The sequence below is a fragment of the Pseudophryne corroboree genome, chromosome 3 (assembly GCF_028390025.1).
Source record: "Pseudophryne corroboree isolate aPseCor3 chromosome 3, aPseCor3.hap2, whole genome shotgun sequence".
NCBI classification, from domain to species: domain Eukaryota; kingdom Metazoa; phylum Chordata; class Amphibia; order Anura; family Myobatrachidae; genus Pseudophryne; species Pseudophryne corroboree.
In genome coordinates, this window is record NC_086446.1 from 758,892,559 (window position 1) to 758,911,938 (window position 19,380).

General features: G+C 43.4%; 1 protein-coding gene across 1 annotated transcript in view; it reads left to right on the top strand.

The window, feature by feature from the left end:
• Positions 1-18,165, top strand: part of LOC135056794 (ovostatin-like) — a 191,872-nt gene extending 173,707 nt beyond the window's left edge. Inside the window, exons 31-38 of the mRNA XM_063962388.1 lie at positions 4,860-5,038; positions 5,280-5,501; positions 10,527-10,648; positions 12,022-12,112; positions 13,441-13,509; positions 13,617-13,719; positions 15,253-15,302; positions 17,694-18,165. Of these exons, the coding sequence (XP_063818458.1) occupies positions 4,860-5,038; positions 5,280-5,501; positions 10,527-10,648; positions 12,022-12,112; positions 13,441-13,509; positions 13,617-13,719; positions 15,253-15,302; positions 17,694-17,696 (839 nt within the window). The 3' untranslated portion in view covers positions 17,697-18,165. The remainder of the gene's footprint in view (positions 1-4,859; positions 5,039-5,279; positions 5,502-10,526; positions 10,649-12,021; positions 12,113-13,440; positions 13,510-13,616; positions 13,720-15,252; positions 15,303-17,693) is intronic.
• The last annotated feature ends 1,215 nt before the right edge of the window (positions 18,166-19,380 follow it).

The window sequence follows — 19,380 nt, forward strand, 5'->3', positions numbered from 1 at the left end:
AAGCTAGAGGATTTTCAAAACAAGTAATTCAAACTATGCTTAGAGCAAGAAAGCCTTCTTCAGCTCGTATTTATCATCGAATATGGCAAGCCTATATTCATTGGTGTAGTGAAAAAAGTTTGAATCCAAGATCTTTTAAAGTATCCAGGATTTTGGATTTTCTTCAAGCAAGATTGGATAAGGGATTGAAAGTAGCTTCCTTGAGAGTTCAAGTATCAGCATTAACTGTGTGGTTTCAGTGAAAGATTGCTGACATACAGGATGTGCGTACTTTCAGGGAGTTGTACATATTCAACCTCCATTTGTTCCTCCTGCAGCTCCCTGGGATTTGAATCTGGTTCTTAAAATTCTTCAGGGACCTCCGTTTGAACCACTTAAGAGAGCAGATCTTAAATGGTTAACGGCTAAAGTGCTCTTTCTACTGGCAATGGCGTCAGCTAGAAGAGTGTCAGCTTTAGGAGCACTGTCGTGCAAGTCTCCTTTCCTAAGTTTTTTTTCCAGATAACCAGATCTAGTTCTGAGAACTGCCTTATCTTCCGAAGGTGGTTTCAAAGTTTCACCTTAACGAGTAATTGTAGTCTCAGCTTTTCAGGTATCGGGACTGTCTCCGGGAGAAGCGTCGCTGGACGTGGTCCAAGCATTAAGAATCTACATAGATCATACTAGTGCCATCAGAAAAAAACAGATTCTCTCTTCATCCTCTACGGATTTCATAGAAGAGAATGGCCTGCTAGTAAACAGACGCTGGCAAGATGGCTCCGAATGGTAATTTCAGAAGCTTATTCTCGTGCTGATCTCCCTACTCCGGCTAATGTCTCTGCTCACTCTATACGTAAGGTAGGTCCTTCATGGGCAGCACAACATGGTTCTTCAGCAGAACAGATTTGTAAGGCAGCCACATGGTCTTCCATTAACACTTTCATTAGACATTATGCCATGGATACTTTTGCCTCTCGTGAAGCTGAATTCGGGTGAAAGGTTCTCCTGTATAATCGGGAGCGTCCCCACCACTAAAACTGGCTTTGGGAATCCTAATGTTATTCTGTGGATAACCTGTGGACCCAGCCGGAGAAATATACCGTTATAGTAAGAACTTACCATTGATAACGGGATTTCTCCTATGTCCACAGGGGTCCCACCCTGACGCACCTAATTTGAGGATCTTTACAATCACTAAACATCTTCCCTCTTGCATGGAAGGGTGTGCATGTGTGTTCTTTTTGCCTGAATAGGTTTCTACCTGATGCTCCTGCCTAATTGCTGTGGAAATAACTGATTTGACTGAGTCAGTTGGCGGGATTATATGGAGAAGCCCTGATCCCTCCTGGGAGGCCAGAAAGCTCGTGATTGTTTGGTGCCATTTCTGCTGTTGCTCCGGCATATCCCAATGTTATCCTGTGGACATAGGAGAAATCTCGTTATCAACGGTAAGTTCTTACCATAACGGTATATTTTCAACATACCCAGCAGCCTGCCTTCAGTGTGCTCTGCACTCAGCTTCAAACATCTTCAACCTGCCTTCAGTGTGCACAGCTTAAAACTTCATCTGCAGGCAAGTGGGACAGATGCTGCTAAAGTTCCTTCATACAGGGCTTTATTGTTGTCCCTGGGATGCTTATATCCTTCACAAGGCTCCCCCCTGTCAGCCTGATTTCCCTGGAGTCGTGAGCGAGTGCTGCAGAGCCGGGGGTCGGGATTCCCCATCCCTGCAGGTTGCGGCCCGCTACCCTCTGCTGAACTGGGACCTCCAGTGTGCCTCTCTACTGGTGCTGTGGCAAGTCTGAAGACTGGGACGCATGCTCTCCCCGCTGCTGGCTGCTGATATTACCCTGACTCCGGACACTGTCCTCATGGCTCCCAGCCCCCAGTGGTGTGGACAATCCAGAGGTGCTTGCTGCCGGGCCGTCCTCCCATTGCAACTTAGTTGCGTCAGCCATCTTGGAGGGCTAGTGAGGTGAGATGCTGTAGTACTACAGGGAATGCTGCTAGCATTCCATTGACCCTACTGCACTCTCTCTCCTTTCCTCATACATTTCTCCTTCAGTTCAGTCTCCTTAGGATACCTCCCCACTACATTTTATATTTTGTTTTAGTAGCACCCAGGTTGCAATAGCCATTAGCACTGCAGATAACATTCTCATAAAGCACTTGAGCCTATTATTCTGGGGCATGTGATGTGGTAACATTTTTTGTTATTTTGAACATTTTTTTGATCGTTACAAGAGGTTGATTCAGCCCATTCTGCTGAAATTAGATTGCTACAAAGTTGGCTGACAGATCTTGATAATTGGGGGAGGAGGAATAACATTTGTGTTGAGGCTTGCCAGAAGATGTCCTTCAGTTGGGATGCCCTCACAAAGATCTTAGGAAATTATCCAAGTGAGACCTTAACTTTTTTGATAGGGCCCATCATGTACTTAAAAATAGAGGGCTCCAAACAGACCGACCTCGTGATGTCATATGCCGATTACATTACTATTCCCAAATAGATGACATTATGCGCAAGGTTTGATGGCTGGACGGAGTCTATTTTATTGGCACATGGGCGATAGAGGGGCTCTTCAGAGTCGGCCAGCTGGTGACATCATTAGGCGTTAAACAATTCTCAGATACTGTATTAGCTCAAAATGGGAAATTCCATATTCTGACTTTTGGAAATACCGGCAGGTCAGACATTTCTTAAACTCAGGCGGTAGAGTCCCCCTAGCCTCTAAATAACTGCCATCAATCGAAAGTCTATGTATAGCTTTGTGTACCCTATGCATAAAATCTCCACCTTTAAATAAGTTGTTACTGAATCCCAACTCCCTGACACCTCCTTCCTTTATCTTCGCTTGGGAAAAAGATTTGGAGGTATCACTCTCAGACAAAGAATGGGAAGCTATATTCCTCAAAATTCACCATAGCTCCATCTATATACAAGTGAGGGAAGCTCCATATAAAATTTGAATGCGATGGTATAGACATCCTTCCCTAATACTTGCTATGTATCCCACTGTATATGATAACTGTTGGAGATTCCAAATTGCTATTGGCTCTCTATTGCATATTTGGTGAAACTGCCCCTTACTCCGACCCTTTTGGAGTTCTTTTATAGCTGTCTCTCGGGATATAATTAAAACTCTTTTCCCGACACTCTGGCCTTTTGGCTGTTGAACCATTCCTCAACGTCATTGTCAAATTATAAAATGTCTTTACTTCATCACGTGAGCAATGCCACTTGAGCACATGGTTTTGCCCAACTGCTAACAAATTTGCTGCTGCGATCAACTCTGAATTACCCCCTCAATTCTTTATATTTCGATTTCGCATTCAATTTGGAATTCAATTCAAATTGACATTCTTTTTCACTGTCCAAATCATTATTTTTTAATAATTGAATTCGATGTGTCATTTTTGACTGGTGGTTTCTTGTTCGGTATTGGATGTCCATTTCAAAATTGAACATAAAATCTCCTATTTAAAAAAATATTGAATTTTAAAAGCAAATTAAGTGAAAATCGGCAAACATTTCCTTGTGTACAGTATTCCTATTGGACAAAACATATTGCATGCAAGAAGCTGCTTCCTCGGTTAGGTGGATTGATTCCCTCCTGGTATTTATGATGTGCATAAATGTGGTTGGCTTGTGGCGAGACAGATTATTGCGCAGTAAATCTGCTCTGTTCTCCTCCCGACTTACCCCAGTACAAGGCTACTAACTCTGGAACACACTAGAGCTGCACAACTGGGGCCTCTGCGGAGCAGTTGTGTTGTGTTCGGCCGCCTGGTCCTCTGCCACACTTTCACCAAATGTTACTGATTTCAGGTGTATGCAACCAGGGATGCCAGTTTCAAATGAAATATTCTGTGTTCAGGTTGTCTTAGCTTTACCTCTCCTGTGGGTGACTTAAAAAATATCCCACCAGGGCCAAAAGGAGGTGTGTGTGTGTGTGTGTGTGTGTGTGTGTGTGTGTGTGTGTGGGGGGGGGGGGCACACAGAGTGGGACAGAGGGGGTAGTGGTAACAGCCGTACCTGCCCTCAGCTGCAGCACATCCCATCCCTCGGCTCATGACTCCTGCACTGTGTAGAGAGAGACACTGTCTTTTCTCTCTAAGTGCCATGGCAGCTGTTCAGCTGCTTGGAACATCTGTAGGATGCTTTAATAAGCAGCTAGAGGGCAATTACTTAATGACTTAGGGGTCTATTTAGTAAGCTTTGTTTGCAGATAAAGTACCAACCAATCAGCTCCTAATTATAATTTTTCAAACACAGCCTGTGGCATGGCAGTTATGAGCCGATTTAATCTCCAGCGACTTTATCTCCAAACAAGGCTTAATAAATAGACTCCTATAGATCTCTGTCCCGGGGGTGGGTAAAGCGCAGGGTGCATTGGTGATAATGTGGATGCGCCCTATAGTAAGCAGTGTCCCTCAGATTAGATGTAAGAGAAAATTGAGTTTTGTGCTTACCGTTAAATCCCTTTCTGATTCAATCTGGGGGACTCCATGTTACCACACTTAGGCTCCAGTGTTTTTTTTTTTTTTTATTATTATTGGTTCTTGGTGGTCTGCAAGTTACATTATGTTTTCCTTTGGATCCGGGCTACTTTTGAAGTTGTACGGACGACAAGGAATTACAGAGGAAAGGATTTTCTTTCTTAATGTAGTCTAATAGGTACTAGCTCCTTCGGACCCCTTTTGCAACCCATGGTGCGCAGTGTCCCTGAGATGGAAACTGTTTGAAAACACATGATACAAAAATAGCGTTTTTGTACGTACGTTCAAAATACAAATATAAAGCAATTTGAGCCCTAACTTGAGAAAAGTGCAATATAAATAATTATTATTGATAATATTTCTAATTTTCACACCCACAGGTCTCCTGGCCCACTGGGAATGTGAGTCCTCCTCCGAGAATGTAGTTGTCACAGCCAACATATGTTCAGGCATCTTGAAGTGTTTTAACGTGACTCCGGAAATAAATGACTTCCTTGGCCCAGTAGCAGTATACTTGGTTTCACAACTGAACCCAAGTGGTGGTTTCCAGAACTCACAGGTATTCAATGAGCTACAGTGTGTTTGGCTTCATCACTTTTACAGGGGTGAAATATTATTAACCAGATAAGCAATTATAATCTTCTAATTCTACAGTACTTATATTCTTCTTCTACAGTACTTCTATTTCTTCTACTTCTTCTACAGTACTTCTACTTCTTTTACAGTACTTCTACTTCTACAGTAAATTTTCTTCATAGTTATCTTCATTCTATAACCACTTACTGTATTCTTTCTACCAGGACACAGTAGAAGCTATGGATGCATTGACACTTTATGGAAGACTGCTAGGCAATGTAGGTGATACTAATGCTGAAGTCTCTGTGAAAAATGGGGATACAGTAGTTGCCAACATAACTGTGAATGAAGATAACAAGTTTGTGGTCCAGTCACAGAAGCTGAGTAATAATTCATATGGAACATTCAAAATTTCTGCCACTGGCAGTGGAAATCTTCTGGTACAGGTAAGACTGACCAGGGAAGTTAAGGACACTTTCCCATGTACTGTACATCACAGCACTGCCTTAAACTTTCCAAGTAACCCAATAAGAGCCCACTTGTCCAGCCCTTTTCTCTGTCCCTGTAACTAATGTAGCTTCATGACTGACAAATATTTGGTCTTGTATCCAAGATTGTGAATATGCTTAAAAAAAGTGGAGGCTTTGATGGCACATAGAAATATGCTAATCGGTGAGAGAGTGGAGTTATATGTGGGCATAGATTGGCTGTATGTCTGAAAAAAAAGTTGACAAAAGGCTAAGGGGTGGACATCTGTGCAATGGTATTACCGGAGTCTGTGGCACCCGGTGCGACTAATATCCCCCACGTGGATGCCCTAAGAGGGGGTATGGCCTCATAGGAAGCCCCTGTTTTCATCACTCTGGGGCATGCCCTCCATTCATGGAAATGCTGGGCTACTGCCGGAGAATCTTCTGGCACTGCTGACTCTCTTCCTCAGGGACAGGAGCCGGATGCTGCTCTGTGATGTCAGTGTAGCACCCCAGCTCCCAGGAGGAGGAGTCAGCAGTTTAATATATTCTGTGACATGGATTTTAAATGTCAATTTGCAACTTGATTTTATAAAGGCTGCACTGTAATAAAACGGTCAATTTCTAACCCCCCCCCAAAAAAAAATAGACAAAGGTATCTATTTTACAAAAGTGTTGCTTGAAAAATGTATTACTATAAATTTACACGAGTGAAATATTCGGAATAAAGATTGCTAAAATTTCTTTATAATATTCTGTGATGTTTCTCAATGACCCACTTACAGTTAAACACTTTTATACCCTATTATGACCTCTGTATATACGACTTCCAAAATCTGGCACTCGTGGAATACTACTTGTATCTTTAGCGGGAGCCTGCCGATATAAGCCTCTGCGGACTAACAATATATATCGATCAAAACATGATAGGATCAATAATTTCCTTAAGCGCATAAAAAACTGAAAAATTGTGACAATTAAGAAAATGGGCGGAATTCTTATATTTTGCGTACCCCCACTTACGCTGTTACGGGGTATGTAAAACACATCAAGGTATCTTTGTTCTTCTAAACACAAAATCTGGATATTCACAGTCTCAATATCTGGAAGATAAACCTGGTTATCGTACCCCTACTCGCATAGCTGTAGAGATGTGAACTCTTATCAAGGTTTCTTTTCCCTTTTGTTTCAAGGTATAGTTCTTGGTGTGTGTTCCTGCCCCAGGATAACCTCATATGAAGGGGAAAATAAAGAAGAAAAACAACCAATGTGTCATATCCTCTGTACCTTACTGGATTTTTTTATATATAAAACTGTTTTCGTGTCTTAGGTCATTAATTGTGCACCATCACATAAGGACCCTCCACCGATCTTTAAAACAGGTGTGCGTACCCCCAACTCTCACAGTGATCAGTGGGGTGACTCCCATAAAGGTATATTTAAGGTGACTCAACGTATCCTATGGGCGTACCCCAGCTCACAAGTAGGTCAGCATCATAATTCCCATCAAGGTATCTTTATTGAGTCCTTCCGTAAAATAGGTTCTCTAGCCAACAGCCAAAACCAAAAAGCTTGTAGTATCCAAAAAAGTTATAGTAATTTATTAGTTCCTCAAGGGAACATATGAAACAATGCCAGCAACATAAAAATATGCAGATATGATAGTAAAAACAATTCCATAAAAATAAGATGTTTAAAAAATACAAAAAATTACATCAAACATGAAAAGTCCATATTCATCACTGTTGGAACAATGGCTACTCACACAGCAGTCTGCAAACGCGTTTGGGTCCTTTGACCTTTTTCTAGAAAATTTACTGTAGAAGTACTGTAGAAGAAATCATGCTGCTGACCTACTTGTGAGTTGGGGTATGCCCATAGGATACGTTGAGTCACCTTAAAGATACCTTTATGTGAGTCACCCCACTGATCACTGTGTGAGCTGGAGGTACGCATACCTGTTTTAAAGATCGGTGGAGAGTCCTTATGTGATGGTGCACATTAATGACCTAACACACATTAAGGTCGATTCAGGCGTGTTTGTAGACACACAAACAGTTTTATATATAAAAAATTCCAGTCAGGTACAGAGGATACTACACACTGGTTGTTTTTTTTCTTCGTATGAGGTTATCCTGGGGGCATGAACACACACCAGGAACTATACCTTGAAACAAAAGGGAAAAGAAACCTTGATAGGAGTTCACATCTCTACAGCTGTGTGAGTTGGGGTACGATACCCAGGTTTATCTTCCAGATATTGAGACTGTGAATATCCAGATTCTGTGTTTAGAAGAACAGAGATACCTTGATGTGTTTTACATACCCCTTAACAACGTGAGTGGGGGTAAGCAAAATATAAGAATTCCACCCATTTTCTTAGGAAAGTGATTGAACATTGTCACTATTTCCATTTTTTATGCGCTTAATGAAATTATTGATCCAATCCTGTTTTGGTCTTGTGTTCATAATAATTTGGAGTAGGGGTGACATCCAATTGGACCAATATTTTCTATAGGCAGCATTTTCTCTGTGCCAATTTTGGGATCTGCAAAAAAAAAACACTTTCCCTCACACTTACCAATATATATCGATCCTCAATGGCGGCACTCCGTATTAAATAAAAACTGTACTCAGACCATAGGTTTGGACAGCAACATTTCAGCTTTTTTTGTATTTTTTATTTGAGCTTTTATCAAGCCGACAGAAAAAGGAAATACATACAAATTACCGGTGACTGGAATGCAGATTGTCAATTTTCCGACAGTGGCATCATAGACTGTAGTATGTGCTCACCACGCTGCGGGCATAGTGCCTCGCTGTACTCTGCACAGGTTATATGTGCCCTCTATGGGTGTCGTGTACATAGAGGGAGTGAAGCCTGTGCTGCTGGTAGTCCGGCAGTGGCATTTCACCACTAATCGGGATTCCGGCCTTTTGTATTGTTGCCAACGGGATCCTGAGTAGCATTATGCTAACCGCTTCCCATACAGAGACATAGTGAAAACCAAACCATTTAAACAGCTCAACCTGTCGGGTGTGTCAAGCTGGCCATGCTTATTTCCAGTCCCTGATACACCTTCACCAAAGATCTTAACCCCTTTGTGATTGTAAGTTTACTTACAGTACATATGATACAAATACAAATCACCAGTACAAACTTAACAATGATGCATTAGAACAAATAACTTTTTGTGATACTGCACTCCTTTTGATAATGTCTAAATTCTGCCTTTATATACATTTAAAGTAGCCAGGTCATCATTGGTGACCGTGGGACTAGAGCTACAGAGCTAGCACATGGTGAATGGGAACTATCACCCGCACACTTGGCTACACAGATGTCGCAAGCAGCTTCAGGGAGAGGCTGGCTGGTGTGACAGTTGGAGGTCACATGTAATTGCAGAGAGAGGCTGGCTGGTGTGACAGTTGGAAGTAACATGCAATTGCAGAACGAGGCTGGCTCATGCTGGCAGTTGACAGTCATTGAGCAGCCATCTTAGAGGTGAGATGGTGGCTGTGAGGGAGCAGGGCTTTTACCAGAGAGCTGCCATTCTCGGTGACCGGCGATAACCGCATCAACAGTCGGGAGTAGAGGAACAAGCAAGGATAACAGCTGCTGCTGAGGCACAGATGGATAGCCCTTGAAACAATGGAAAGGTCTGTAGAAAATCACCCTGCACAGCCTCTGCATTTTAGTCATCCATTCCAAATGTCACAGTGACTAACCCTGTACACCAGGGGGCAGCAATCTGTGTAGTTAATAGTTGCCAGCTGACATGTACACAAAGACTTCTACATAGCATGAAAGATTGCTGCAGCCCGAAGCAGCTTAGACACTGACCAGCTTATTACTACTCCTTCACAGCTGCAGCTCATGGACTAGTGAAATAGGCACAGCTGAATTAAATGAGTCCAGTCCAAAAGGCTATACCTAGAAAAGCAAATGGCTGTCAGTGTCCGCATTATGTAAAGGAACAAAGTTGGGGATCATCCAGTAAACTTGTTACTGGGCTATTGCCTGTAGATATACAAAGCTTGAGGCTCTCCAGGAATCCGTTGGCAAGACACTATAATCAACAAAGGTTATTGTTACCAACCGAGGGACGATTGATACAATGTAAATTTATGCCCTTATTTATCAATGAGTGATGCATTTCACTGAGAGTGATAAATTGCACCAGCCAATCCGCTCCTAACTGCCATGTTACAGACTGTTGGGCAAATGTATTAACCCGGAGATGGCACAAGGAAGTGATAAACCAGTGATAAGTGCAAGGTGATAAATGCACCGGCCAATCAGATCCAATATGCAAATTGACAGGAGCTGACGGCCGGATGGAGACACTCAGAATGGGAGTGTCTCTGTGCACACATGGCGTGTCTAGGGGAACGGATTGCCTTGTCACGCCAGGAGTGCACGCCTGCAATGGAGCCACCTCAGATGAGCACGACTCCATCTGTACCTGAAAAACACAAGCAGTGTTTTAAAGAGATTAGCCTCATTACCGACAGGTACTGACACCTGATTGAGCTTTTGTCAAGCCAAAATACAAATAAATTGTGAAAAACAAATAATTTAAACCGCACAACGTAAGAGCTGAAACGTTGTCCAAAGGTATGGTCTAAGTAGGTTCTTTATTTTATACGGAGTTCCACCATAGATGATCGCTGTATATAGCACTTTTTTGTAATGAAAAGGCGGTGTGCTGGTCTCCTTTTTTTGGCTGCTGGACAGTGCCAAAGAAGTGTGTGTAATACAGTATATAAATTATATATACACGGTCATTTTGCTCAACAGTGACTTGTAAGAGAACTTTTATTTCTTGAGTTGAACATTTCTTGGAACTTTCAAAAACATTTTGTGCCTGTGAAACGCAATATGCTGTAACTTTCTGCGATATTTCACTCTTCTCTAGTCATTACATTTTTAGACAGACTGATTACTATAAATGGGGGAAAATTAGTATCTGATCATTGTCCGGCTTTTTGTCTCCGCAGATAACCAATACGTACAACACCATGATTCCCAAGGAGGATGCTCCCTTCTCATTTACAGTAACAGCACAGGCTGAGTGTATAGGAGGAGTTGCTGCAGTCTATAACGTCTCAATCTGTGCCAGGTAACACTGCATAAACCTATGTCAATGTATAGTTGTGTCCTTCGGCTCTGGAGAAGTATCTATTAGAAGGATTTCCAGGCAGGGAAATCCTTGCTGCTTTAGCTCACGCCCTATAGAGCACAGAAGCGAGATTTCCTGCACTGTAATAACCAGAAATCTGCATAGCAGCTGATTGTGCAAGGTTGCATTGCAATAAACTCTCAAGTGGCCATAAGAAAAGAGATCAGAGAGAGGAGGTTACAATTTATAGGGCTCTATCTACAGGAAGGGGATGTAGCTGTAATACCGGCGTACAGGAAACTGACGCCAGAATACTGACAACTGGTAAAATGCCAACTGCTGGAATCCTGCCCCTCCCCCCGGATATTCCCACTCGGTTGGGGGTCCATGCCACCAGCCGAGTGGGAATAAAACCTGTGGCAAGTAGCATCCTGTCTGCCGCTGTTGGTATACCGCTGTTGGTATACGGACAGCCGGCAGCCCATCTGCCGGGTTTTCATGCCCAACCCATAAGTGTTCCACTGACTAGTTTATACTATTCTAGGACTGATAAGTAACTTGATGCACCTCAGGGTCTACATTGTACCCAAAATCTAGAGCACCCTAGTGACCAATATACAATACAGAAAGCATCCCTGAGATGTAATTATATATAATGATTCCATACATTAATACTAGATACACCTGGCTGCTCATTCCCACCATACAATACAGAGATTGTCCTTGTGCCACCACAGAATACATGGAGCATCCTTCTGGCTGCCACACAACACACAGAGTATCCTTTTGATCGAAACCGCAATATATATAGCATCCTTGTGACTATCACACAATACAGGTAACAGCCTATTGACCATAATGCCATACAGAAAGCATCCTAGTGACCGTTACACAATACAAAGAGCATCCTTATATCTGCCACACAGAAAAAAAAGCGTCCTTATGACTGCTATGCAAAATACAAAGAGCATCTTGGTGTTCACCACACAATACAGAGATCATGCCCAACCCAGCAATATCATGATACCCCAGCCATATAATTTGTCCTGTACTTACATGCATTGCTGACAGTAGCATGGATGTCTACCCACAGCCAGGCTGATTTTGGGCATGCCAGCTAGTGCTTAGTGGCAAATAAGCTGAACATCCACCACATCCCCTCCTCTTGTCTAACCTCTGCCTTTTTCCCACTGCATAATAAACTCTGTGAGAAGCAGGGCCCTCCGCACCCTTGGTTTCCCATCATTGCATGCATTTATTCTGTCTACCTTGTATGTCATTGTTTTATATTTGCTGTTTTGCCCACTGATCTTACTAAACTTTCTCCTGGATATCATCTTTCTTAAGCTCACCCAATTCAATTTTCTATCCAGCTACATAGGAAATCGAACTACTACCAACAATGTACAAATTGACTTTAAATCGCTTACTGGGTGCACGGTTGATGGATACTCAATGTACAAGGTGGGTGTTAACACAAGATGGCAAATTTAGTGGGTTTTCTTTTAAATTCGCAATGGGTCAATACTTGATTATTCAAACAGTGGGCCTGTCTCCGAGGCTTGCGCAAAACTCGCGCAACACCGGCCATTATTTGCAACTGTGCATGCATGAAAAATTCTGAAGTCTCCTATGGATCATGCATTACAGAGTGGACACATAAAGATGCTGATGCTATTGGGTAGACTGTATCAGAAGAGTGGTGGATTAGTGATGGGCGGTCCTGCGTGTTATGGAAGTGTCATGGGCAATTGGCCGCATAGATGTAAACAAGGAAAACAGTTTGTACTCCTTTTGCATAGTGTCGCAGATGGGTGACCGCCAAGGCTGTATTATCCATAAGGCTGACTAGTGGCCCCTCGGGGACTAGGGGCCCATCAATCTGTTTTCTTCCGAGGCACTGGTGCCTGCGCACTAGGGTTCCAATGGTAAAGCAAGAGCGTTTTAAGAGGAGGAGGCCCGGGTGCAGCCTCCTCCGATCGGGCCCCCTCCTCTCTGCCGTCAGCGCTGAGAGTCTGAGCACTAGAGCGCTCATACTCTACTGCGCATATGCAGATCTCCGAGAAAATGGTGCAGCGGCCATTTTCCCTGAGATTTCTCTACTGCGCATACGCAGAACTCCGGGAAAATGGCCACTGGACCATTTTCACAGCGTTTTAACACCGCCGTGGACATCGCCGCGGGACTCCAGAGGGGTGAGTATTCAGAAAATGGGTGCAGCGTGTGCGGTGGTGGCCCCCTCTGGACTGCACCCATTATAGAAACGACAGTGGGTTAAAGACACTTGGCACTCGGCACCAATACACAATGCTACGGTCACATTAGAATCCACGCCCATTATATCAACATTGTCATGTTTGCCACATTAAAGAGGTGGGTTGGGCTTTTTGGAGATCGTGGTGTAAATGGGTTGGGCTGTTAAGTGATGTATAGTGTTAGGATATTTGTAAGGCACATTGGAGTAGATTGGGGTTTTTGTAGAGCAAGAATAGAATAGAATTTCTTTTGTTTGGGTTCCATAGGGATCCACAGGGATAGAATATTTGATGTATGGTAGCACGTAAATGGTGTATGACAGAACAAATAAGAATAGTAAGTGAGCTTGTATGCAGTGAAACAGATGCTGTGATGCACATAAGATCACTTATGGCGCCTCATGTATTATGTGTTTATACGCTACTTCATTAAGATATAGACAATATTGTAATAAGTCCAAATGCACCATACCATAGCTTATATGAATGAATGCTAATTATAGAACCAACTAAACCCTTATTTTATTTTTTTTCTAGTTGTTGGAAAACAAAACGATCTGCGATTATAAAATAGTGGATGATCACATGACTATTAATCTGGACCCTGTGAGTGACAATCGTATCATCCTGTTGTACATCTGTCTGTGATCTCTCCATCTTCTCTTCTCTTCTACTCTCCTTCTCTGAGTAACAATCTGGCTTTCCTTCTACAGTTTCCCCAAGGTGAGGAACGCTGCTTCACCTTCTCCTCATACGTGACGAGCCAAGTTTACACCATGCAGAGGAGTTATGCAATTATACAAGACTCATTTGACGGTAAAGTCCCTGTGACTAGTGACATGAGTGTGAGCGCACAGGGGTACACCCACACTGAGCATCACTGCTGGGCCATCTGTGTGTCTGATGTGGGCTTGGATTATGGGGTTTGTTAGATGAGATTCCATATACTGTGTCTTGTACAGCTGAAGACTTAAGGAGTGGAATTAAGTGATATTCTTATTACTCATTACGTACGATAAATTGTGTTCCAGCCAATCAGCTCCTAACTGTCATTTTTGCAGATAACTTATTTTGGATACAAAACAGCCCAGTGTGTGAGATGGTGGCATTATACGTGTCATCATCCCTACACCTGGTATCCTTAGTCTGCTCAGGTAACAGGTCCACTGCAGTATGTACTATACGAGGGGAATGGGTCTAGCGCACCCTAGCGGTTGTAATGAGGTGCGATCTGCTGAGATTATGGTACTACACTAAAAGGAATGGGTGCAGACGTACTATGCAAACATTACTATAAATTAGAATATATATTATAATAAGAGGTTGTTGGCATATAATTGGCCAATAATATGGGCTTGCCCACCGCGTCGGGTGTGCAGTCTAGACACATTACCCTTGTATAGTCCATACTATGTGTAAATACACACCTGAAGTCTGAGATTGCTTCATTTTGGACTAGCACCTCTACCCCCCCCCCCCCCCCCCACCTTCCTAACTGTTTTAATCAGGGACCTACAGTACATCTGACTGCACATGAATGATTCAGGCATAATACAAATTAACTCCTAGATTGGGGTAAACATTAGGGTGTGGGGTTCTCTGAGCTGTTCTGTCTGGGCCACTCCAGGGCATCACACCCTAACACTTACATTCACTATTTTTATCACTACCTCTAGGTCTGTTTTATTATCTATGTATATTTTTTTTACGTACTCTATTATTTTTGGGTGTGGTATGTGTGACCGGCGGTCAGGAGACCGCTGGTCAGCATACCTCCGCCGGATTGCTGTCCATCGGGATTGTGAGGCTGCGGGATGTAGGGGGGAGGCATTGTGACTGGCGGTCTCCTGACCACCGGTCACATAACTACATCCCTTATTTTCTAATAGGGATACCCTGTGTTTTTTTGTTTTATTGGCTGGGCTGGTTTGGGGATGCCCTGCACCTCAGATGTGAACCCCAAAGTGTTAGAGACCTGTTCGATAGAGGTGACCTCGACGCAGTGGGCAAGCCCATATTATTGCCCAATTATATGCCAACTATTATTATTATTATGATTATTTTGATTATTTATTCTAATTATAGTAATGATTGCATAGTGCATTTATTTTGCACCCATTCCTTTTAACACTGCAGTATGTGCCGCATCGCACTGCACCTGGTATCCTTACAGTCCGCTCAGTTACCGGGTACACTGCAGTATGTGCCACATTGCACTGCACTTGGTATCCTTACAGTCCTCTAATTTAACATTACCCAGTGTGTCTAATAAAACACATCGACAGAATGTTATTTGTGCAAAATGTGACTTTGTTGTTCTCAGACCGTTTCTTGTCTCTTTCCCCACAGCGCACACATCTGCGTTTGCTTGGTATAGCTACCCCTGTAGCCAGAACAAGGTAAAGAGAGATCACTGCCGCTCAAGTCTTCCTGTTTCAGTTACCAATAAACTAAACTGTAAATATGATCTCATTGGGCGAATGCTTCTTTTCAACAATTGTTTCTGGATTGTTGACCTTGATTGCTCTCTATAGTAATTATTGATATACAGTCACACTGACCCCCAACAGCGTGCGTGATGTTCATTACATAAGAGGAATGTCACCTCGGCATTATGCGGTTACCTGAATTTTTTCCCTAATTATGCTGGTTATGTTTAACAGTAAAAATGAGTCACCTTATTGCAGGATTGCGTCCTCCGTGTTACACTCCATGTTCTAATAACATCCAGGTGCTCTCTCCTGGGGGCCTACTCATTATAATTAAGTATCCAACTTCTGTCTCTGATTTGTAGTGGCGATTACTACAGTAATTTACCAGTCCAATTCAGCTCTGATGAGGGGACCAGCTCCTAAAAGAACCTGTCCTTGCATTCCTTACCACTACTGATTGTACCGATTAATTACTGAAGGTGGAATTTTACACTGCGACGTCTGACCAGAGCTCACATACACTCCCTGAAACCCAGATATGGAAACCAATACCATCTGAAGTTTCCATATTCGGAGTCTGATTAATAAAATCCCCATACGGTACTAGTACATGGTGACTGCACTCAGTATCGAGCTAATCAGGAAATACACCATACCTGCCTACACTACAGGAATGGCCGGGAGGCTCCCGAAAATCAGGTGATCCTCCCAGCCCCCTGGAAGAGCAGGCAAGTCTCCAGTTTAGAATACGCCCCCCGCCCGGCTGCCCACTTAGTGAGTAAAGTGGGCAGTCTGGGCAGTAGATGACTCCATTCTTGTTGAATTGTCATCATAGCCACGCCCCTGCAGTATAATGCCAGTAATATCTGCATTACAAAGTGGGGGCGTGGCTTAAAATACGTGATGTTTTAACCCCGTCCCACCCCCATTCCGCCTCTTCTCCCTCTACTTGTCATTGCTCTGCCCCGCCCCCCTGCTGAGCTGATCTGGTTGCTCTCTCCCAGAGAGAGCAGCTCGGAAGTAGGTAAGTATGAAATAGGTAACTCAACAAATATCATGTCTATGTAATGAATAACCCAATTACTTCCTTCCAACAAAATTTAGCATTGTAGTTCACAATTGCACAAAATAGTGAAGAATGCAGACAACACCTCTGGGCTGGATCTGATACGTTGTGGGGATGAAGTCTAGTATAGGATTGAGGCGGAAACAAATTTTTTTGTCCCTAAATATCAAGGGACTGACTTGAGCAGATCTAGAAAAACAGACCTGTAGCTGCTTTGTGTGAATGGCACCGAGGTGGAGATTGTTAGTGGATGTTAGCATCTCTGCAGATTTATCATGCTCATGACACTCTCTTCTGTGGTTGGGAAGGACCAGAAGCTTTTCATCCTAACATGATTGTAGGATGTAGGTTTGCAGAGAAATATCCTTGGGAGTTTCTAGATGTGTTATTGAGAGCATTCTCATGGAAGTCAGTTAATAGGGTGGTTAAACTTTGCCTCACTTGGAGGACTCTTTTGGGATGAGGAGCTGGATGTAGACTAATAAGATTATTGCTGGCATTCCAGTCGTGCTTTATTTACAGTAACACCCACTAATAAACCTTTCAGGGGTAACAGAACCCGCACTAGCAGGTTGAGAAATGTATTAGTTTTTTCCAGACAGTGCTTTCTAGGCTGAATTAGTAATTGAATTGTTAGACTTGTAATCCTTGTTTTTTATTCCTGAATTTCCTGCAAGAATAACCGGTTGCAGAGTCCTGCGGACAGGGAGGTGGGGCATTTGGGAGATCATGTGATCACTGCTGATCTGCAGCCAGTAGTTGGTGAATTAGATGCCGTGTGCATGGGATCTAAACAGTGCAAGGAATGAGGCGGGGGCTAGCCAGCTAGCGCTGGGTACGCCCCCAAAATGCTGAAAAAGGTGGTCATTCTGGTGAGGCCCCGCCCCTTCATTTGAAGCCCTATCCCTTTTTCGGCACGCTCAACAGTGTATGAGGATGCATCTGCATAGTAGATAATATCTAGTGTCATAAATTAATAGTCCTGATTTTGTGAATTTTCTACATGGATTCCAAAATGGGAGTTTGCATGGATTTGTTGGCATATAAAGAAGGCCAGGTGGGTCTCTGTGGGGTTGAGTGGATTTGGTGTAGGACTGTATTGTCCAGGGTTTGACTTTGAAAGGTTTTCAGGTACGCATTACTTGTTCCAACTGTTTCCTAATGGACTTGAAATGAAATTGATTGGTGAAATGTCTTGGTCTGACAACACTGTACAACTCTCCTGCATGGTCATTTATGAAAGGCGGAGGACAGTGATGGTGTTATAGTAACTCTCTGTATTCTTTCTACAGTAATAACCCGGGTGGAACCAGCAAATGAAAGAAGCCTGATCACAGTATAAGAAACACAACAGGAACCTGATTACAGCCTGATTCATTACACAGCTGAAGAGATCATTCTAATCATTGGAAAATGCAATTCTGATCTGTTATTCATAAGCGTATGCAATAGGAAGGATATGATAAGGGGAATGTTAATGATGCAAAATATTTTTTTCTTATGGTTAGCAAGTAACAACCTGTTTTTATGATTAGGCAAAATTGATGCTTTGTGATTTGAACAAATTAAATCTTACTTGTCTGACAACAAAAATATTTTACAAATTTTCTCACTCCGTCAATAATGTGTTCAGGGACATCTACTGCTCTATTCAGTCTCTGTCACTACTATGTTTGTTCCCGGTGAAGCTCGTGCCATGTACATAAAGAGGTTTCCTCTGGTAATATTTACTTGTGAAACAAAAATAAAATCGACCAATCTGTAGCAGTGTGTCAGGAGAGTTTTGTTCGTGCATCACAGTCCTCCGTAAGGAGTTTCTATTGCTTACAGTGGAAGCTGCCATTTTATTGGCTGAACCCAGGGGCGGATTGGGATCGAACACCTGCCCGGGAAATTGATGAAAGCAGCCCTAAATGGGGGCAGAGTCTGAGGGGGAGGAGTCTGTCAATAAGGCGGGGTCACACATCAGAGGTCCTGATTCTGAGTTAGACGCAGTTGGGGTCTCCTTTGCTTTACGTTATGTATGTGTTTACCTGCATATGCTGCTGCAGTACCCTTCCCTGATGTACTATACAGCCGAACTTCTGAATATACCAGGACTGATATGCCCACTTTCAGTGTCTACTGACACTGCATGCACACACTACATACAGCACAGTACAGGGAGGGAGCACACACTACATACAGCACAGTACAGGGAGGGAGCACACACTACATACAGTACAGAGAGGGGGAGCACACACTACATACAGCACAGTACAGGGAGGGAGCACACACTACATACAGCACAGTACAGGGAGGTAGCACACACCACATACAGCACAGTACAGGGAGGGAGCACACACTACATACAGCACAGTACAGGGAGGGAGCACACACCACATACAGCACAGTACATGGAGGGAGCACACACCACATACAGCACAGTACAGGGAGGGAGCACACACTACATACAGCACAGGTAGGGAGCACACACTACATACAGTACAGAGAGGGGGAGATAAACAACACATCATACAGCACAGTACAGGGAGGGAGCACACACTACATACAGCACAGTACAGGGAGGGAGCACACACCACATACAGCACAGTACAGGGAGGGAGCACACACTACATACAGCACAGTACAGGGAGGGAGCACACACCACATACAGTACAGGGAGGGAGCACACACCACATACAGAACAGTACAGGGAGGGAGCACACACCACATACAGCACAGTACAGGGAGGGAGCACACACTACATACAGCACAGTACAGGGAGGGAGCACACACTACATACAGCACAGTACAGGGAGGGAGCACACACTACATACAGCACAGTACAGGGAAGGGGAGCACACACTACATACAGCACAGTACAGGGAGGGGGAGCACACACTACATACAGCACAGTATAGGGAGGGGAGCACACACTACATACAGCACAGTACAGGGAGGGAGCACACACTACATACAGCACAGTACAGGGAAGGG